We start from the raw sequence: 21,598 nt of genomic DNA, 5'->3' as shown, positions 1-21,598 counted from the left end.
CAGCATAAGCCCAGCAGACTCCCCACGGGGAATCTGTCCTTCTGTAGAAGTGACCCTCCCCACCCCCGGTGCGCAGACCAGGTGTAGGCACCTGGCTGGAGCTGGGACCAAGGCTTTCCCTGTGGATCTGAAACTGACTTTCTTTTCTTAATCCCAATCTTTCCACAGCCTGAGCCAGAAGCCTGGGAGGCAGAAGCTGTTATTTTCTGCCCACCATTGGACTGAGCAGCACAGGGGGCTGGTCTGTACTCCTCCTTGTTCTAGGTCCCAGCTCCTTGGTATTTTTAGGCTCAGCCGCCTCCCGGGCCTAAGCTTCCACGCGGTAACCTCAGCTCTCTTTGATACGCTGGCTCCCTGACCGGCTGTAACCTACAACCAAGAATCAAAGTGACCCGTGTCATCATCTAGGACACTCATGTTCGGCGAATACAACACTCAAGGGATGATGGTTTATGAGAACCAGTAGCAGAATTCTCCAGCGTTACCCTGGCCCCAGACCCCAGAGACCTTCCCATTAAAGCGTTCTCTGAGTGCCCCCCCTGAGAGAGAGGGACAGCCGGCTCCCCTGTCATCTCTCTCCCTAGCTTCTAACAGCTCCGGTTCCAAGAGCAAGAAAGGTCAGGAGCTCACCGTCTTTGAAAAAGCCCAAGTTTGTCATCCCAGCTCTGACCCTACAGGGCAGATGTCACTGGTACCTGAGAACGCTTCCATTTGCCCATGTCTGGAACCGTGTGGATCTCCTTTTTTGGAATGATGAAGTTCTGAGTGGCTGGAGGGGTATCCTCTGAAGAATCTTGACAGAGAAAGTGAAAAAGCAAACAGATGAATAGAATCTTAGCCCCAACCCAACTTTCTCCCTCTCCCTCTCTCCCTCCCTCTCTGTCTCCCTCTCCCTCTCTCTCCACCCCCACCCCCCCACCTCCCCCCCACACACACTTTTAAACCAAGGCTCCAATATCCAGTCCCTTCGGTAAACCAGACATATACTCCCAGGACAGAGTAATGGCTTGTTAAGCCTTTCCTTACTCGGCAAGGAGCCCCCACAGTACTGGCCGTCCCCTCTACAAGTGGTAAGTTCAGTGGCTCCACCATGCCCCACCCCTCACCTCCAGCTCCCTAACCAGAGAATGGTTAGAAAAATAAAACCAAGTCGACCTTTTAGACATAAACAGGCAATTCAAAGACGAGAAGAAAATACAAATGGTTGATAGACATTTGAAAAAACGCTGCCAACCTCTGAATAAGCAAAGAAATGTAAATTGGATGAGATGGCTTTTCCAAATCAGGTTGGCATATTGAAAACATCCAGCAGCGACTGTGAAGGGGAAACAGGAACTTTCCTGCACTGCTGGTGGGAGTCTTGGTAGAATCTGCTGAGGAAGCAACTCAGCACGGGCTTCTGAAGTAGAAGCCACATAGGGGTGCCTGAGTGGCTCCAACTTTGGCTCAGGTCATGATCTCAGGGTCTGCAGGTTCGAGCCCCAAGTCGGGCTCTGTGCTAACAGCTTGGAGCCTGGATCCTGCTTCGGTTTCTGTGTCTCCCTCCCTCTCTACCTCTCTCCCACTCATGCTCTCTCTTTCTCTCAGAATAAACATTAAAAAAAAAAAAAAAAAAAACTTAAATAAATTAAAAAAAAGAAACACATATACCCATTGAATCAAGTTCTTTTTTCTTTTTTAAATTTTTTTTAAAAGTTCATTTATTGGGGCGCCTGGGTGGCGCAGTTGGTTAAGCATCCGACTTCAGCCAGGTCACGATCTCGCGGTCTGTGAGTTCGAGCCCCGCGTCAGGCTCTGGGCTGATGGCTCAGAGCCTGGAGCCTGTTTCCGATTCTGTGTCTCCCTCTCTCTCTGCCCCTCCCCCATTCATGCTCTGTCTCTTCTGTCCCAAAAATAAAAAAATAAAAATAAAAAAATTTTAAAAAGTTGAAAAAAAAAAAAAGTTCATTTATTTACTTTGAGAGAGAGAGAGGGGTGGGGGAGGGGCAGAGAGAGAGAGAGAGAGAGAGAGAGAGAGAGAGAGAGAATTCCAAGCAGTTTCTGCACTGCCAGTGAGAACCTGATGCAGGGCTCAAACTCACAAACCATGAGCTCATGACCTGAATAGAAATCAAGACTGACTGAGCCACCCAGGCGCCCCTGAGCCAAGTTCTACTTGTAGGCATCGACCCTTCAAGTGCTCACAGAAATGCACAAGGAGGTACATAAAGGTGTTTACTGCATGGAGGGGTGCCTGGGTGGCTCAGTCGGTTGAGCGTCCGACTTCGGCTCAGGTCATGATCTCACAGTTTGTGGGTTCGGGCCCCGCGTCGGGCTCTGTGCTGACAGCTCAGAGCCTGGAGCCTGCTTTGGATTCTTTGTCTCTCCCTCTCACTTCCCCTCCCCTGCTCATGCTCTGTCTCTCAACAATAAATAAACATTAAATTTTTTTTTTTTTAAACTAGCACACAGTACTTTGGAATCAGACAGAAAAAAAAAAAACTATTTTAAACAGAGTTTCTATACTGGCAGGAGTTGAGGAAAGGAAAACACAGGGCAGTTCCATGCACTGACCTAGAGGCAAACTTAGCACCAAAACTGACTGCTTGGATGACTGGCCTCTCTAGCCACAAGTCTCTTCCCCACACTGCAGGATCCCCTTCACTTTGTGATGCTGTGAAAAATAAGCCCTAAATCTCTATAATTCCAAAATCCAAAAAGCTCCAAATACCCAAAGTTTTAAAAAAGTTTGGCACAAATTCATCTGGTACAAAACTTAAGCCTAAACCAACATGAGGACATTGGCAGGCTTTGCAGAGATCTCTCTTAGGGAATTTACAGTTTGCTGCAAAAGTATTTTTGTTTGATTATGGGGCATTGCTTTCTGAAATCGGAGAAACTCTGAATTCCAAAATACACCTGGAGCCAAGGGACCTGGATAGAGGGGCCATGCCTGAATGTACTGTTGAAGATCTGTGGTATTAGTGAATGCCTTCTTTTAAAAACACAAACTCTCTTGGGGCACTTGGGTGGCTCGGTCGGTTGAGCATCCGACTTTGGCTCAGGTCGTGATTTCATGAGTTCCAAACACCCCGCATCGAGCTCTGTGCTGACAGCTCAGAGCCTGGAACCTGCTTCAGATTCTGTGTCTCCCTCTCTCTGCCCCTCCCCCACTTGTGCTGTCTGTCTCTCTCTCTCTCTCTCTCTCCCTCCCTCTCAAAAATAAATTAACATTAAAAAAATTGTTTTAAATAAATAAATAAAATAAAAAACACAAACTCTCCAGAAAGAGTCATTCACAACATATGATAAATGTGTCCTAAAACCAAGTTGACACTGGCTGCATGTATAAAGGGGACAGGGCTCTAAGAAGGTTCTGGAACATGTGATATTTGGGAGAATGGAGCATGCCTGGAGAGGCCCTGAGGAAAGGGAAAGCACTAGGATACCTGGAGACCTAAGGAGGAGGATAGAGAATCTGAGATGAGAACAAGACCAACCTCTACCTAATTCAAACTTCAAATCAGAACCCAAAAAACAGATCAGATACTCTCTTCCTCCTCCCACCTGGTCTGCAAGCCCAACCGAGACCTCTACTATTGGTAAATTACTACTTTACGATGCTAAATGAGAAGCTTTATAGGTCAAGCTGGTAACCTGACCTCGCTGTTTTTATGAGAAAATGTGTTCCACACTCCAAATAATCAACTTGCAAATGATCTTTAGGAACAGACAGCCCTTTTGTAAGTTTGAGAGAGAACTGCTCCTTTCAAGGGGACAGCCCTTCTGAAGTTATTTTCACAGGTGGGAAACTCTCCAGGCAAGGCCAGGCAGGTACCAGGGGAATGGCCACCATGCAGGAAGCATTGCAACAAGGACTAAAGACATATACACACGTGTTGCTACCGGAACACACGATCCCAAATCGAAGAAACAAGCTTCAAACTGAGAACTATGTTAACAGTCTCTCCAGCTTCAGATCTAATCTCTGACAAAGGTGCCATGGGACATGTGGATACCCTACAAGCTCACTGTATAAGGTGGAACTATCTAGAGTTTTAGAGATGTTCCCAAAACCCCCCAAAAGAGGATAATGTATTATCATCTATCATTAGAGAACCAGCCTACATGTTCAATCTGTACCATCTTTTATTTATTTATTTATTTATTATTTATTTATTTTAATGTTTATTCCTTTTTTGAATTTTTTTATTGTTTATTATTTTGGAGACAGAGAGACAGAGAGCAAGCAGGGAAGGGGCAGAGAGAGAGGGAGACACAGAACAGGGAGCAGGCTCCAGGCTCTGAGCAGTCAGGACAGAGCCGGACACGGGGCTGGAGCTCACAGACCAGGAGATCATGACCTGAGCCAAAGTCGGCCACCCAACCGACTGAGCCACCCAGGCGCCCCTGTTTATTCATTTTTCAGAGAGAGAGAGAGAGAGAGAGAGAGAGAGAGATACCATGCCCTCGCACGGGGGAGGGGCAGAGAGAGAAGAAGAAAAGAGTATCTGAAGCAAGCTCTGGGCTCCATGCTGTCAGGGCAAAGCCAGATGTCGGCTCGAACCCACAAACCACAAGACCGTGACCTGAGCCGAAGTCTGATGCCCAGCCGACTGAGCCCCCCAGGCGCTCCTGTACCACCTTTTAAAAGGCCAACAGCAATCAACATTTCCGGACTACCCACCACGTGCCATGTTTTGCCCACATCATCAATGGAACGCACACTGCAACTCGGGGCAGAAGCTATAACAGCCCCAGTTTCTCAAAAAAAGAGAGAGAATGTGATTTGCCAGGCAGCGCCAGCTCTGTACAACTCTTAAAAATCCAAGGGTTTCACCACTACACTAAGTCAAGTAGTTCTTTCTACTTGTTCCAAAATGTCCTGTTTCAAACTTCAAAGAGAACCACCTCCAGGGACCTGGCTCTTTCCAGCCATATAGACACCTTCCCTTTATCTCTTTCAGTGCCCGGGTCGTCTCTCCAGCCACCCAACTTTGGAGATGCACTCATCTCCCTAGAATTCTGGTTGGCTTATAAGCTCTCACAGTCATTACCAGAACTTCTACAGGCACAGACACGGAAGTTTTCTACTGAATGAAGCAAATGGTTTCAAATGCCCTAACAGACCACAGCCAGCTCTTCGTTAATCTGTTGGGGGCAGAGGGGAGGATGAATTTCTCCTTCCTGAGTGAGACCTTCCCAGAGAGCCCCACGTGCAAGACAGAAGGAATATCCAGTGCTTTAAACACATTAGCTGTTGGCCAACCTATTCGCCCCATCAGAATTTTAATTTCTCTATGGTCAGTCCTTCTTAGCTCGAGAGAGGGCGGCAGGTAACCGCCAACAGACTTCCCCTTCTCCAGGAAAACAAGGTCTCTAGAAGATCCCTTCCTTCCCTAGCACTTGCATCCGTTATTTGAGATGAACTAAAGCGAGGCCACAGCGCAAGTAAAAGTTACAGATGGCGAGGCCAGGCTCATCTTGCACAACCAGCTTTTTTTAATCAGCGGTTTACACAACCAAGGGCAGGTCTCTCAATAAATTGTCAGCCAATGGAAGAAAACTCCACAGCCCGATTTCCAAGAGGGAGAGGGGGGTAGGAGGATGAGGGGTGGGAAGGGTGCGGAGGAGTCTGGAAAGCCGGGGCGGGCGGGCGGGCGGGCGCAGGCCCACTGAGCACCACCCGTCGCCCGCTGGGCAGGGGCTAATAAAGAAGGCAGCCACCAGAATCACTTTCGCCCCCATCCCAGGCAGTTCCCCACCAGCTCAAGAGCTGACTTCACGCGCAGCCCAGATACGGAAAAGGCCTCCCCTTCTGGCCACGGCGCTGCCCTCCCGGCCCTCTGGCAGCCGGGGCCCCCCAAGTCCCGGTGTCGCGCCCCACCCACCACCCCTTCGCAGTCCCGGGTTCTTGGCCACCCCGCAGGTCCCAACATTTCTCTCTTGGGGCGCCTCCACCGGCTCCTCCTCGGGGCCCAGCCGCTTCTGCCGCTCGAGTTCCCCCACCTCCCGACCCCTTCTCCCGCCGAGCCCCCCACACCACACCCTTTCCCCGCCCCCGCGCCGGGCGCCGCCCCCGCACCCCCCACACCCAGGCCGAGCCCGGCCGGTCCTACCTGGCGGCGGTTGCCGCTCGCCCTCAGCCATCTTCCTCCCGCCAGGAGCCGGCCCGGATACCTGCAGTCCCCTCTTCCCTTTCACGCCTGCACTCCCTTCCTTTCCCCGGCTCCACCAGGCGCTCAGAGCTTTCTGAAGAGAACTGAGCACCGGCCGGCTATAACCGAAAACCGAGAATTAAAGTCACCCCGGTGAAGACGACCGCCATGCTGGTGCGGGGCACTCAGGGAGCATGCCCAGCAACGGCCGGCTCGCGGCTACGGCGCTCACGGGGAGGCGGCGGCCATGTTGGTGCGGGGCAACTGGGAGCATGCGCGGCAGCGGCCCGCTCGCCTCGCTACCAGCCCACTGTCCGCCCGGTGATGGGAGCGCGGCAGCCATGCTTGTGCGGGGCGCTCCCCACCTGTCATCTTTGACCCTATCCCGAAGCATATTGGCGGACAGTCCCTTGTTGACATGGCTGTGTTTTCCTTTCGCTCTAAGAGTAGCGCTCAAGGACACCAAGCGGACTGAGAGGGCTGCACACTACTGCGTCCAACAGCTGAGACAACTTTTGGAGGTGGGAGATGGAGAGGGGCGCTGAGGACTGCGGTTTGCCCCTCTTCCTGGGTTCCACCGCCTCGGGGGGTCTCGGGACCGCTAACTGCGCCCTCGGCCCCGCCCCCTGTCCAGCCCCGCCCCGCGCCATGGCCCCGCCCCGCGCTCGCGCCTAGCGGCCCGGGCGCACCCCAAGAGTGCTCCTCCTCGGGGCCAACAGCCCGCGGCCCGCCAGGCCCGGTGGGTGGGCGCCGGGCCATCTCTACCGGCTGGCCGCGGTGACTTGACGACCTTGGTCCAGAGGCTCTAGCAAGGATCCTTGGTCCAGAGGCTCTAGCAAGGATCCGGCGGCGGCGCGGACTTTGCCCAGCGCGAGGAACCTAGTGGACTCTGTGTCCGTGGGAGGGCCGCAGAGATGTTGGCTTTCGCGGCCAGGACCGTGGTGAGTTCGAACTGGCCGGGAAACCGGCCTGGCGGGCCCTGGACGTGGCGGGTGGGTCGGGAGTGGAGCCAGACACGCGGCTGCGCCGGAATGGAGTGACAAGCCGTCGAGGCAACGGGGGGGGGGGGGGGGGGGGGCAGGAGGCCACCCACTGTCCTGCCTAGCCAACAGCTGCTGGGGTGGGATCGGCAGGGGGCCTAACCCCGCTTGGAAAAGGAGACTGAGGCTCAAGGTCAGAGACCGGATCGAACCCACATCGTGTGGTGCTAAATTCCTGCCACCCGGAAAAGATAGTGCGGACCCAGGGTTCAGGCTGCGCCTCCACCCTTAGACCCAGAACCAACTTGCTGGGAGGCCAGGAGTGTCTCTCAGACGGTTATTCTCTGACTCACACACCTGTCACTCGCTCAGCCTGAGCCATCTATGCCCGGTCCAGAGCCACTTCTCCAACCTCACCCAGTTGCTCAGGTCTCCTGGGGCTCATCAAACGGCCCCTGGGGAATTGTGTGTGGCCGGAGAAATTCATGTGGAGGCCTCAAGCTGGGCTGCTCTCAAAGTCCTCTGAACTGGCCGGAGGCTTCAGGCAGCAGCCCCCTGCCCTTCTTCTCCGCCAGTCCCTCCCCCAGTTTTCTGTGTCTACGCCACAGTGCTCTCCGCAGGGCAGCCTGGAGCAGGCAGTGCTGCTCCTATGATTTGAGTTCCTTTGCTGCCCACTCCAAGCATATCCCTGCTTGTATCTCCTTCTGTCCGTCCCAAGAAGGATGTTCAGATACTACTTGGCCCAGAGAGCTGAGGGTACCCATCCGCTGGCCCAGAGGCTCTTCCAGGTCTCCCAGGACCCGAAGGCTCCACTTCACCGTTGTCACCAACACCTAAATAGTGCCCCCCTCCTACAGACAGCTTCTAGGACCTTCTCGGTGGCCTGATCGCTTTACTGCTGGGGAAACTGAGGCAAAGAGCGACTTGGCCAGAATCCCCTGGCTCCGGTGACTCCAATCTAGCAGAATCCCAAAACTAGCATTCTCCTTCGGTGTATTCTTTTTAGTGCCCTAACTCCTTCACTCTTGGCTGCCAGCCGAATGAGCCACAGCTCAAGAGAACCAGGCTTTGGTGGAAGGGAGGCCCAGAAGGGCTCCAAGAGTCCTGGAGGGAAACGGGATGGGGTTTTAGCAGCCACTGTCCACTTACGGCCCCTTTTCGGCATCCGCTCCCTTGCGCTAACCCCAATTTTCAGGTCTAATTTCAGGGTTGTGGCATAACCTCGGTGGCCGGACGGTTTCTGCCTCCAGCCAGGTTTTTGCTCATTAAACAGACCTATACAGATTCCAACAGGTGGATTTTTTAATCCCTCCTGGCCTGCCTCCCTGGCCCCGGGCCCACCCAAAGAAGAAAGGAGAACGTGTTCCAGGTTTCCTCCTGTGCCGGTGCCTACTACCAGCCCCCTCACCTGCTCCCTAATCCTCCACTCCTGGAAGCTAGAGAGGGTGCCTGCCACAGCCACAACCCGAGGTGTTGCCGTGGCCACCACAGCCATTGCCATTGCCATCCCTACCACCCCCCTGAATCTCGGCTGTTGTCTTTTCTTTCCAGCCCGGGCAAGTGGCTGTCTCTTGCTAGGTTCTGCTCACCCACTTGGTAGCACAGTTAGGCTTAGAGGTCCAGCCCGAGGCAGACAGACAGGGCTCAGAACCTCAGTCCTGCCATGGAGGACGGGCAGCAGAAGGAGAAGGTATGGAACGGATCCTCTGCCACTTGCCTGCCCACTGCTTCCAGCTCCTCGGATCTCCTCTCTGTCTGCCTGCCTCCAGAGCCTCCCAGACTTTCTCTGCCACCTCTCACCACACCCCCGCACCCCCGCCAGGCCGTTCAGCTCTCGCTTGCCACACAGCTGCCCCAATGTCCCTCTATCCCCACCCCCAGACAGGTAAAAACCAAGCCTTCGCCCTCACCCCACGGGGCTGTCCTCCCCTGGCTCTTTCTGACTTTCTCTTTTTCCCTCTCGTTTCTCAACGTGGCGAGGGTGGGAGAAAAGGAGGCGGGGACCCCCGGGGGCGGGAGCAGTTGCCTCACTGCTGGCTGGCTGGCTGGCTCCTGGTCCCAGGGGGAGAAAGGCGGAGTCTTGTGCCTCCAGACAGGTGAGAGGCCGCCCTCAGCTCTGCCGCCCCAGCAGGTGCCATCCATCCCGACTTGGACCAGTGGCCACACCCCCCTGTCCCCTAGCCCTCCCTGCGTCTCCAGGCCCCAGGGAGGCGGAGACACTCACTGTATACAGTTTGAGGGCTGGGAGCCAGGCGGGCACCATCCAAGAGGCCAGCTCTGACCCCACGGAGTGGCACATAAGTGCCCAGTACTGCAGCTTTTGGGATTGACAGGGCCTTCCAGAGCCAGCGAGAGAATGAGCAAGATGTTCTGCTGCCTGCAGGTAAAGCCCCTGGGCTTGCTCAAGCCCTCCTCCTTGGTGAAGGTTTCCAGCCGCTTCAAGGCACACCAGGATTCGCTGCCCCGGCTGCCCGTGCCTGCGCTCCAGCAGTCCCTGGACCGTTACCTCAAGGCGCTGCAGCCCATCGTGAGCGAGGAGGAGTGGACCCAGACCAAGCAGCTGGTGGAAGAGTTTCAGACCGCGGGGGGCGTCGGGGAGCGTCTGCAGAAAGGGCTGGAGCGCAGGGCCAGGAAGATGGAGAACTGGGTGAGTGGACTTCCTCGTTCCCACAGGGGCCCGGGGAGGAAGGGGGGCGGGGGGCACAGGGCCCTCTCGGAGGCTTATGAGAGCACCCTCGCTGCGGCCCGTTTGTCGCTGGCCTCGCACCGAATTTTCCAATACCTGCGACTCGGGGGCATTCGTGTGCGCCCTGCAGTTTCTTCAGTGCTTGCTCTGTGCCTGGCACTAGGCAGGGCCCTGAGTGAGCAGGAACACAGTCCGTGGTCCCTTGGGGCTGACATTAACGTAGGGTGGGGATCGAGGTGAGGAAACAGGACACAAGTGAGGGGACGAGGTTCTTTCCAGCAGTGAAACTTGCCAGGAGAAGAGGAGAGGGGAATATGGCAGTGGTTTGAGGCCGAGTGGGCCGGGAGGGCAGGGAGGAGGCGGTGTTGGATCTGAGACAGGGAACAACACAGGGAAAGGTGGCAACGGCCTAGCGTGTCCAGGGACAGAGGCTGGAATTTAGTGCAGCGGCTTGGGGCTGGGGCGGGGGGCATCAGAGCAAGGAAGGTGGGCTGGAGTTCAGTGGGAGGGGGGCCGGCCACAGGATGGCCTAAAGCAGGGCATTTGTGTTGTTCAGTGACAGATCGAATTGCCTATCACACAGGTCCACACTGACGCCCCATGCACTCTCCTGTGGGCTTCTTACACCTGAACGTAGTTGGAAAGGACCACCCTGACTGCTGGGAGGGAAGCAGGAATGGGGGCGGGAGGCATGCGAGGAGGCTGGCGCAGGCATCTCCCACGGTCAGGGTCAGGATGCGTTCTAGAGGCAGCACTAATGGCACCTACTGAGCAGTCCTGACTTAAAGCAACGGCAGGGGCATTTGGGGAGGGGCAGTTGGGGGAGGATGGGGGAGACTGACCAAGAAGGGGATGGCCGAGCGGGGAGCAGGTTCTCTGGGAGAGAACCACAGCCAGCTTCTGGCCCTGTAAAGTGGGAGATGCTCTTCTGAGTGGGGTACATGGGAGCGGGGAGTCCTCAACGGGTGGGCGTCATGTACTGAGCCTCGGCAGGCACTTAAGGAGTCTGTGGCCTGGCAGTCTCCCTCCATTTTTAGCCAGGAATTTCTTTTTCCAACAGAAACTTCTAGCTAAAAGGGTGGGGCTACCTCCTTCTCTGCTCACAAGGCCCAGCAGATTCTCAACAGGGGGAGTGCCCACATCTGCAGGGTTTCCCTGTATTTCCCAAACTCTGGTCAGAGGCCCTGAGATCCCTGATGGAGTGGGGGCCCCTGGCTGAAGGGCAGCCCGGCTGTCACCAAGGGGAGGGAATTCCTGTCTGCCCCTCCCTGATCCACAGGTGAGGAAGCTGAGGCCCAGAGAGGTAGATTGAAAACCCACAGCAGCTCCCTGCGAGGCCCCGAGCTACACAGGAGAGGGTCTGGCTGACCAGGAGCCTTGTCCTCGGGCCACAAGTCAGCAGACAGCAGTTGCTTGCTGGCCCACTGTGCACCCTGGGCCTGTCATCGTCCCTCTTGCCTTGCCAAGAGCCCAAGGCTGGTGGCCTAGCGCCACAGGCTAGCTGTGCCCCAAGGGGAGCCTGTGTGGTGAAGAGGCACGTCCCACGGCTGTTTGAGGTGGGATAGGAAACACAGTGGGGGTCTGGGGTCCCTGGGATTGAGAGACCTGCCAGAGAGGTGCTTGCGGGGGCAGAGTGAGGGGGATATTACAGTCAGCACGTAAGGCTCAAGGGTGATAGTTACTTGGGAGTCTGCACAGCCCCGAGACAGGGGTCTTTAACAGCCTGGCCATGGCTGGTCCCCAGAGAGACTGCTCACCCGGTGGAAATAGCCCCTTGGGCAGAGGACAGACCACCAGATGGAGACACAGGATGTGGCACCCCCATCTTGTCACTAGGGCAGTGACTTATCCTCGCAGGGAGCTTTCCCTAGATGGCCCTGACCTTGAGATCCAAGGGAGTGTCTGCTCCCCAGTCTGACACCACCAAAACCGTGGCCAGGGAGGACCGGGGTCCCAAGAACTGCACTGAACCCTGGGCTCCTGCCTCCCCAGAGAATGTCTACCTGGAACAGTCAAAAATACATTCATCAGACTTCGACTTTATATATATTTTTCCTTTTCTGTCATTCATATATTTTTCTTTCTAAAAATAGTGAAATCATTGCCCAAAAGTGTGTAAGATGAAGGAAAGTGATTCACATTTCTGCCTCTTCCCCTCCCCCCTCCCCCATTTCCTGGCCGTCCTTCAGTCTTTTTCTTTCTAGAATCATTGGCTCCTTTGCTCCGCAGTGTTGTCTAATTTGTCTTGCTAATGCTGATTGCCTCAGGCTAAGAGGAAATGATGAGGTGCCACAGGTTGGTTTTTAAGGGGGCGGGAGGCTCAGAGGCTCTGAGCATTCCCTTTGAGAATCCGTGCAGTATAGAGGGGGCAGAGGGGACCCAGCCACGTCCCCACCCGCTCCTCACAGGCTGTGGTCCTTTCTCCAGCTGTCCGAGTGGTGGCTCAAAACAGCCTACCTCCAGTACCGCCAGCCCCTGGTCATCTACTCCAGCCCTGGTGTGGCACTGCCCAAGCAGGACTTTGTGGACCTGCAGGGACAGCTCCGGTGAGTGAGTGGCCACGGCTGGGACAGGGCTCTGGGCATGTCCAAGGCCCTGATGTCCAATCCCCCGGGGGAGATTGCAGGGGCCCCAGTCCTGTTCATTATCGTTCATCGGCCACCTCCTCCCCACCCCCCGCCGCCCCACACAGCCTTACGAAGTAGGGAGCATCATCCCTATGTCACACATCGGGAAACTAAGGCTCAGAGCAATGAAAGGACTTGCCCGAGGTCACCTTTCAGGATTGGCTGACGCGGGGTCTTCCTGGCTCTAAAGTTTCATAACTGTTAATCACATTGTGGACCGTATCCCCTCCCTCTCTGTGAACCTGAGGCTACCCCTCACCTCATTCTGACACTTCAGCCCCTCCTCTCTCTCCAGCTGGTCCCAGGAGTGACCTTTGTACACCATCCTCTTTTCCACATTCGGCCGTGTCACTTGCCCTGGCCTCTGTTTCAGTACTACCGGGGATAAAAATACCAGTGACAGGGATCTCCTGCCCAAGGACCAGACACCCAGGGCCACCACCTGCTTCTCTTAAAGGGGCCGGGGCATCCAAGAATTCAGGCTCAGGCTCTAGCCAGTGGTCCCCATGTTGGGAGCCAGGGGCAGACCAGGTGTCAGGCCTGACTGGTGTGGTCCGGACGATCCAAGCAGGAAGGCCTGTTTGAGGGAGATGGCCCGGAAGACACAGCGGCCCCCAAACACTAAGGTACCTATCAGAGAGGACACCCTGAGCCGCTGCCCTCCCGTTTATACTCCCCATCCCCCAGGGTCCCGGGTCCCTCTCTAGCTGACGCTTCAGAGAAGGGGTGACCTCCTTCCAGTCTCCAGGCTGTGGTTCAGGGCCTCGGGCCCTTTGTGGGTGAAATCAGCCAGTACCAACGAATAAACCGGCCGTATTCGCGTTCCCATTCATTACACCTACATCCTTCCAGCATGTGGGTGTCCCTGGCCAAAAGCATCTCCCTGGGCCCTCTTGGAACCCTCCCTCTAGAGATAAGAGAAAGCTGGCTCAGAAGGGCAAGCCAGGACTCAAACACAGGCCCTACACTTGAACTCCTTCAGGCTTTCTGCCAGCAGTGAGTTCAGAGTGAAGCAATCTGTCTCCTCCCTTGGCTAGTCCTTCCCTTCACCCCACTGGTGTCCTTGACCTGGGACCTCCCTTGGGGTGTCCCAACAGGTTCTGATCTCTCATTGGTCCCCCCAGGTTTGCTGCCAAATTCATCGAGGGCGTGTTGGATTTCAAAGCCATGATTGACAGGTGGGCAGCCTCCCCCGCCCCGCCCCCCGCCCCCCCCCCCCCCCCAATCCCCGCAGCCACTCCAGCCTGGGCCCAGCGCGTCCAGCGTCTCCAGTGTCGCAGCCGGGTGTTGGACAGGTCCAGATCTCGGTCGCTTTCACTTCCTGTTGGCCCAGCCTCCGTTGGGGTTGGAGAGACAGTATGGGGATTGGGACACTTAGGTCCTCTGCCCCAGCTGCTGGGACCGCCTCCTGGTGACACTGTCCCAGCCAAAGAGGACCCCGGAGGCTGACTCACCGCCTCCTCTCTTCTGTGGCTTAACTGAAGCGCTGAGGGGAGCGAGTTTCCGGGGCGACTCAAGCAGGGCCCGCCCGCCCAGGGTGGGATACAGGCCCCCTGAGCAGCCCCGACGCACCTCCCGCTCACACTGAGTCGGGGTAGGGACGCCACTCGCCTGAGCCCCTTCTCAGCCCGGCCCGGCTCCCAGCGGTGCCCAGCGGCAGCTCCCTGGTGGTCTTGTCCTCCGCCCTGCTCGGTTGCCTGGTGGCCCCCTCACTGTCCCTCTGCCCCCGCAGCGAGACCCTGCCCGTGGAGTACCTGGGGGGTAAGCCGCTGTGCATGAACCAGTACTATCAGATCCTGTCCTCCTGCCGCGTGCCGGGCCCCAAGCAGGACTCGGTCATCAGCTTCAGCAAGACCAAGAAGCCGCCCATGCACATCACCGTGGTGCACAACTACCAAGTGGGTGGGCTCCCCCCACTTCCCCAGGGGAGGAGGGCGCGGGGCCAAAAGTCAGCTTCCCCAACACGCATGCCCCTGTGTCCCTAGGATCAGGCGTGCCCCGGGCATCTCTACTGGGTGCCTGGCTAGGCCCCAGCCGGAGGGCACCCAGGAGGGGCCATGGGCCTGCCCAGCCTGGGGAGAGCAATGCGAGGACCTCCCCCCCTCTCGCCCCTGTAGCCTGACTCATCCCTCGGCAGGGCCCCGACCGGCACTGGCTGTGACTTCTGGGCTGCCGGGGCCAGGAGGAGGCTGGGGTGGGAGGTGACTGCTGCCTGTCTGAGACCCTCACCCACCTCCCTTCTCCCCACTTGCCGTGCCCGGATAGTTTTTTGAGCTGGACGTGTACCACAGCGATGGGACACCCCTGACGTCAGATCAGATCTTCGTGCAGCTGGAGAAGATCTGGAACTCCTCGCTGCAAACCAACAAAGAGCCCGTGGGCATCCTCACCTCCAACCACCGCAACTCCTGGGCCAAGGCCTACAGCACCCTCATCAAAGGTGCCCGTGGCGGGGGGGGTGGAAGAAGGAGGAGAGGCCCACGTCTTGGCCTCTGCCCACACCAGGCCCTGAGCGGCCACGTTTCTCGCTGAATCCTCTCAACGCGGAGCGGGTGCTGTTGGCCCATTTCACAGATGAGGGGACTGAGGCTTGGCTGGGTTTAGATTCCCTGTATTAAGTAGCAAGTTACGGTAAGAGTCAAGCCCTCTGGCTGCAGACCCCACCTCTGCCTCCACATTCTTTCCAAAACCTTTGTTGGTCAGGGGCGTCATCCCTGGAGTCGAACCCCCGTGTTGGATCCCTGACTATCACGCTGGCTCTCCGTGTGACCTGGGGCTTCGGTTTCCTGGTTTTTTGTTTTTTTTTTAAGTTGATCTTTTAGTAATCTCTACACCCAACGTGAGGCTCGGGATCACAACCCCTAGACCAAGAGTCACATGCTTTTCTGACTGAGGCAGGCAGGCGCCCCCGTTGCCTCGTTTCTAACGTGGGTCCAGTATCGGGCCCCGGCTCGTGGAGCTCTAGGGGGCTACAGGGCCCTGTCGGAAGGCAGCTGTGTTCACCGCTCTGCCACCAACCCTGTCACGAGGCCCTGTTGAGTGCAAAGCTGCCTCTGCAGCCCTCACCCAGTGCCCGTGCATGCTCTGGAAGCCTCCGAGGCTTCCCCGGGCCTGACATGCCCCCCCCCACCCCCCACCCCCATCTCGCGCCCCTCCCACACGCCACCCCAGACAAGGTGAACCGGGAGTCGGTCCGCTCCATCCAGAAGAGCATCTTCACCATGTGCCTGGACGCACCCGTGCCCCGCGTCTCGGAGGATGTGTACCGCCGTCACGTGGCCGGCCAGATGCTGCACGGGGGTGGTGGCAAACTGAACAGCGGCAATCGTTGGTTCGACAAGACGCTGCAGGTGGGGACTTGGCGGAGCCCCGACTCCCACCCAGGACGCACACCCAAACCTGGCCCACGCAGGACTTCCTGCCCCTCGCCCGGGCGTCCCTGGCCTCCCAGCGAGTAAAGCAGGTGGGAGGCCAGCAGGTGGACGCGGCTGTAATTACCAGGCAGTCAGCCTGTCATTACTGGGCCCGGCCCAGAAACCGCTGTCACCTCGTCAGCACAACCGAGAGAGCTGGGATGTGGGGCCAGGCAGAGCGGCGCGGTCTTGGCCGTGACTTTCCCTCTTTGCGCCTGTGGAATGACTCCCGGGGAGGAGTCATTATAGGGACTCGACGCGGTATACAAGTATGGGACGTGCCGTGGCCTGAAATGGGCCCAAGGCCCCTGGTGAGTGTTAGCTGTTATTAAAAACAATAATAAAGTCAGCATAACCCCTGAGATGGCTTCAGAGAGGCCCTTCCCACGGGACCCAACCAGCAGAGAGTGGCTCCAGGGACCCGGGGCTGACGGGTCCCTCTCCCTTCCACAGTTCATCGTGGCCGAAGATGGCTCCTGTGGGCTTGTTTACGAGCATGCAGCAGCGGAGGGACCCCCCATCATTGCCCTCGTGGACCATGTCATTGAGTTCACGTGAGTGTGCCTGTCCCACCCTCCACCCGGCTCCAGAGCTCCTGGTGACAGGTGACAGTCACGGAGAAATGCCATTCTCCCTTGTGCCTGCAAATCTGTGTTTTCAAAGGAAGCCAGAAGAAGGCATGGGTGTAGCGTCGTCAGACCCGGTTTGAGTTCTGGCTCTGGCGCTTCCTAGCTACTTGACCTTGGACAAGTCCCTTCCCCTCTCCGGGCCTCCTCCGTGTGGCCACTTCGAAGCTGGAGCGAAGGCAGTTTTCTAAAGAGCAAACGCACAGTCTCCCCAGGCTGGCTCCCTCCGGCCTCAGGAACCCATGCCCCCCACCTCAGTCCCAGGGGTGGACTCAGGCTCCCGAGGCCCCAGCATGAGCCTGAGGCCCCCGTGTCCCACGCAGGAAGAAACCCGAGCTTGTGCGGTCCCCCATGGTGCCCCTGCCCATGCCCAAGAAGCTGAGGTTCAACATCACCCCTGAGATCAAGAGCGACATTGAAAAGGCCAAGCAGAATCTCAGCATGTAAGCGCGGCATACCGGGTGGGTTAAGTCAGGTTAGGGGACTGTGCTCCTCGAGCCCGGCAGGCTCCTGTTCCCGGTCGATCGTGGCACCTGGCTGGTTCTGAGACCGCTCTCGGGCCTTCCCCGGGGCCTCCCCTGGGTTGGCAGGGGCTGCCAGGCGCCTGCTCCTCACCCACCTCTCTCCCACCCCCCAGCATGATCCAGGACCTGGACATCATGGTGATGGTGTTCCACCATTTTGGGAAAGACTTCCCCAAGTCGGAGAAGCTGAGCCCGGACGCCTTCATCCAGATGGCACTACAGCTGGCCTACTACAGGTGCGCCGCGCCCCGGGGCCTGCCGGGGGAGGAGGGAGGAGACCTGGGGGTGGAGGGGGGACAGCCTGCCGGGGGGGGGGTGCTCAGCCCCCTCCCGCACCCAGGATCTACAAGCAGGCGTGTGCCACGTACGAAAGCGCCTCCCTGCGCATGTTCCACCTGGGCCGCACCGACACCATCCGCTCGGCCTCCGTGGACTCACTGACCTTCGTCAAGGCCATGGATGACTCCAACGTGTCGGTGAGAGGTCCGGGGCGAGGGCGGGCAAGCCGGCCTTGAGCCATCTCCCTTCCTGTACGTTCTGTCACTACACACTGATTGAGCACCTACTGTATTCCACCCCCCCCCCCCCGCCCCCCGCCTCCCCGGCCCCTGGGGTGGGCACTGGGAATCTAACAGAAGGTGGAGTCGTGAATTTGGCCCTGAGCTTCCTGGCAGCCAAGGGCCAAAGGGAACTATTGGTTCATTCGCTCATCAGCAGGGCGCGTCTGCCTGCGTGTCAGGCCTTGGTTGAGGGCCAACAGGGGAGGACTGCTCTCGAGGACCTCGGATCTAGTGCCGGGTGGAGCGGGCCACTGCGGTAGGTGGCAGGAACGGGGAGGGAACATACACTTCAACTCCCTCACCCCTCTTAGGAGCACCAGAAGGTGGACCTGCTGCGGAAGGCCGTGCAAGCCCACCGAGCCTACACGGACCAGGTGAGCGAACCCCTGCTGTCCCCATTTGCTTGACCCTTGGCGTTTCCCAGCTGTCCATCCCTGCAGCCGCTCACCCTTCGCATGAACCACTCCTCTCCAAACCAGGGGGCACCCGGGGCACCTGGAGTAAGGCTGAATATCCCCATTTTAAAGTTGGGGAAACCAAGACTGAGCTCAGTGACTTTGTTTTGGTCCCAGGTTAGCCTCTGGCGCTCACATCGTGTTCTCCCCTCGATGGCCCCGGGGCCCCGGATGCTGAGGGCTTGCGTGGTCTGGCCAACAGCGGGGTCCCCGCCCTCTGACAGCTTGGGCTGCAGTCAAGGGCGGGAGGTCTAGGTTCCCATCTGGCTCTGAGCACCTGTGTGTGCCAGGCTCTGCCCATGTTACATGCAGCTGTCCATTTTGCTCCCACTGCCACCCCGGGAGGGACATTCAGTACCCATCCCCATGTTACAGATGAAGACCCCGAGACTCCAAGATGTAAGTGACCTGCCAAGACCCCGTGGCCGGGATGGGGCCAGGCCACCCAGCTGCAGGCCTGTGTCCTTAAATCCTGCCCTGTCCCCTCCCTGGGCAGGTCCCTGAGCCTCAGTTTCTCCATCTGTGAAGCGAGGGCTCTCCTGCCTGGACCCTCTGGTCTCATGAGTCCGAGGGACCGCTGTGTGGAAGGGACGTTGCTGCCATAGGCTTTTCAGGAGGGATAGGGGCGCACCCTCTGGGCCTGCAGCCCCTGCCCCTGACGGTCCCCTCTCACAGGCTATCCGCGGGGAGGCCTTTGACCGGCACCTGCTGGGCCTGAAGCTGCAGGCCATTGAGGACCTGGTGAGCATGCCCGACATCTTCATGGACACCTCCTATGCCATCGCTATGCATTTCAACCTCTCCACCAGCCAGGTGGGTTTTCCTGCCCTCCGGGCCCCTGCCACTGCCCTAGGTGCCCTGGGGTGGGACAGAACAGCCCCCGCTAGAGCTGGACGAAGGCTGCACCGAATAGAGCCCAGGTCCAGAACATGGCCAGACTTGGTGGTGGTGTGACCTATTCGGGCCACCCCGGGTCAGTGCTGAAACGGCTGAGTTCCGGTGAAGAGCAGGGCCCAGGGGGCCTCGCCATGACTCAGGCAGGCTGAGAAGGGGTCAGGGCCCCCCTCACGGGAGAATCGACGTGGTTCGTTCACCGGTCAGACACGAAGGAACATCTGAGTCAGGCCATCCTATGCCGGGCACTGGGAAACAGCAGGGACAGACCACCATCCCTGTCCCTTGGGAGGAGGGGACAGCGTAGGCCGGAAGCACGGGGACGGAGGCGGCGATGGCCCCCTGCAAAGTGCCGAGGGTCGGGGGAGCCTCCAGGAGGGCGCGGCGCCCTCAGGAGTGGCAAGGAAGACTCCAGAGAGGGTTGACGCCAGAAGTGCACCCCAAGGAGCAGACGAAGTAACCCGCCCGCTGGAGAAGGGGGGAAAGGACACCTCGGGCAGAGCGCAGTGGAAGCAGAGCTGCGGAAAGGCAGGCTGGTGGGGTAGGACAGAAGTCCCGTGCTTAGTCCTGTGCTGTCCCCAGGTCCCTGCCAAGACAGACTGCGTCATGTTCTTTGGGCCCGTGGTCCCGGATGGCTATGGCGTTTGCTATAACCCCATGGAGACTCACATCAACTTCTCCGTGTCGGCCTATAACAGCTGTGCCGAGACCAACGCGGCCCGTCTGGCGCACTACCTGGAGAAGGCTCTCCTGGACATGCGCGCTCTGCTCCAGCACCACCCCCGGGCCAAGCTGTGAGCCCCCTGTGCTCAGGCCTGCCGGCGTCACAGCCAAGCCACCGGGGGTGGGCAGCCCACCAGAGTGCCGCTCCTCTGCCCCCGACCGCCCCCCACCCCCAGGCCCCGCAGGTGTGACTAAGCCAGGAAGGCATCCCCCAGCGGGGCCTGCAGGCCTGAGCCAGTGCCTTCCGTGGGTCATCGCCAGCATTTGCTGGGGCCCGAGTCCCGGGCTGAGTCCAGAGGCTAAGACCCGGGCGCCCGGTGTGCCACCCAGGAGCCCTCCTGCAGGGAGAGGAACCAGAAGAGTCTGTCCCTGTCCCTCACCAGGTCACTAGACTGGAAAGTCCTTTTCTTGCTAGCTCGGCTCTAGCCAGCCCCCTGCCCTCTGCACTGCCGGGCTGGTGTCTGTATCCGAATCCCCAGGCTCCCAAGGATCTAGAGACAGGACCGTCTAGAGCCAGGGGCTCCAGGCCTCTCCAAGGCTGAGGCCAGGGTGCAAGGTGTGCTGGTAAGGGAAGCCCAAGGCCTCGCCTCAGCCCGCCCTGCATGGAAGTACAATCTTCCCCTGCGTGCTCTTTTGGACGATGTGGCCCGTGAGCCCCAACTCACTCGCTTCCATTCAGTTTGATTCCTGAACCACGTACATGGTTGTGTAACAGCAACGTGCAAGGTGATTAATAAAGGGGAAATTTGTCGGTGAAGAGGTGTTTCGGCCCAGGGGGCAGGCAGTGTGGGGCACACGCCTGGCTCTGCCTTCTCCCAGCTTCCCCTGCATCTGGGAACCGTGGTCCAAGCAGCCGGTGAGTTCAAAGGCTGCCAGAGCAGCCAGGAGGAGGGTCCTCGGACTTAGGCCAGGGAGCCACGGGCCAGCGCCAACCTCGGGGCACTTGGCCAGGAATGGCACCAGACCCAGGGCTGCATCTTCACAGACTTGGGCCTCCCTGTCCCATGGGCTGTGAGTGAGACCGACTCTCCCCGGGGGCCGTGGGGCCACGTAGCCTCTGCTGTGTTGGTGCGTAGCTCACACTCAAGGCCGCCACCCCCACGAACCAACAACAGTGTGGCCAAGCAGCCTTGCTCAGCCCAGCCCAGCCCCAGGTGCTGCCAGGGGCCACCAGACTAGGTCATGCAGCTAGCCGATCAGAGCCCTATATGTGCCCCCGCCCTCCCATGCCTAGCAGGGCCAGGGTGTCTTGCCCAAATCAAATAGGCTGTTTGTGGAGAGACGTCTCTCTCTCCGAGGGATGCTGGCCCCAAGGAAGGCGGGGGTGAAACCCTAAGAGCAGGATGCCAAGGGGTGAGGGTGGGAAAGGCCACTGAGCCTGTGGATGAGGTGAACTGGCTGACTTGTGACAGTCCCAGGACGGTGGGTCCTGTGGTTTTCTCCATTTTTCAGATAAGGAAACTGAAGCTCAGAGAGGTTAAGGTCACCAGACCACTAAATGGCAGAGCAGAGGTTTCCAGAGGAGCCCCTGTAGCCAAGCACCCAGCCCCAAAACCACACCCAGTCAGACAACCCAGGACAGTGGGTGGAGAAAGAAGGAGGCCATGGCTGGAAACCAGCCCAGACCCGGGCCCATAAGCTGGTGATGGAGGAAGACAGAGGGCCCCAGCCTGGGGGGCACAGGAAGGTGCCAACTGGACCAAGGCACTGATCAAGTGGAACTAACCTATGCCAGGCACTGGGGACTGTCAGGCCTGACTGAGCCTCCTCACAGCCCCACGAGGCTGGGGACTGCGTGTCCTCTTCTCTCCGAGGCTAGGAGAGGGACTCCTGTCCCTTTACCCAAAGTCCACGGGAGCCAGAGGTGGGGCCCAGATAATGGGAGGGGGTATGGCCCAGGGCTTGGCCACTCCTCAGGACCCCAGGGCCAGCAGGGCAGGGTAATGCCAAGGGAAGGCGAACGGTAGCGCCCT

General features: G+C 58.2%; 2 protein-coding genes across 3 annotated transcripts in view; one reads left to right on the top strand and one right to left on the bottom strand.

The window, feature by feature from the left end:
- PTPA (protein phosphatase 2 phosphatase activator) overlaps positions 1 to 6,410 on the bottom strand; it is a 30,913-nt gene extending 24,503 nt beyond the window's left edge. Inside the window, exons 1-2 of the mRNA XM_043566156.1 lie at positions 6,099 to 6,410; positions 696 to 793 (exon numbers count right to left, since the gene is read on the bottom strand). Coding sequence (XP_043422091.1) covers positions 696 to 793; positions 6,099 to 6,129 — 129 coding nt within the window. The 5' untranslated portion in view covers positions 6,130 to 6,410. The remainder of the gene's footprint in view (positions 1 to 695; positions 794 to 6,098) is intronic.
- A 377-nt stretch (positions 6,411 to 6,787) lies between these two features.
- CRAT (carnitine O-acetyltransferase) lies at positions 6,788 to 20,382 on the top strand. Of its 2 annotated transcripts, XM_043566155.1 has the most exons (15): positions 6,797 to 7,078; positions 8,669 to 8,807; positions 9,501 to 9,764; positions 12,231 to 12,349; positions 13,555 to 13,608; positions 14,163 to 14,328; positions 14,696 to 14,870; positions 15,602 to 15,780; positions 16,297 to 16,397; positions 16,793 to 16,912; positions 17,107 to 17,229; positions 17,334 to 17,469; positions 17,865 to 17,927; positions 18,684 to 18,821; positions 19,485 to 20,382. In XM_043566155.1, exons 2-15 carry the CDS (start codon positions 8,781 to 8,783, stop codon positions 19,698 to 19,700), a joined length of 1,881 nt encoding a protein of 626 aa, XP_043422090.1. In that variant the 5' UTR covers positions 6,797 to 7,078; positions 8,669 to 8,780; the 3' UTR covers positions 19,701 to 20,382. The 2 variants fall into 2 exon arrangements, with proteins under 2 accessions (XP_043422089.1, XP_043422090.1); XM_043566154.1 differs by lacking the exon at positions 8,669 to 8,807 and having other exon boundaries at positions 6,788 to 7,078.
- Positions 20,383 to 21,598: the final 1,216 nt, after the last annotated feature.

Source organism: Prionailurus bengalensis, chromosome D4 (genome assembly GCF_016509475.1).
Source record: "Prionailurus bengalensis isolate Pbe53 chromosome D4, Fcat_Pben_1.1_paternal_pri, whole genome shotgun sequence".
Taxonomy (NCBI): Eukaryota; Metazoa; Chordata; class Mammalia; order Carnivora; family Felidae; genus Prionailurus; species Prionailurus bengalensis.
This window is presented reverse-complemented; position numbering and strand designations above follow the sequence as displayed.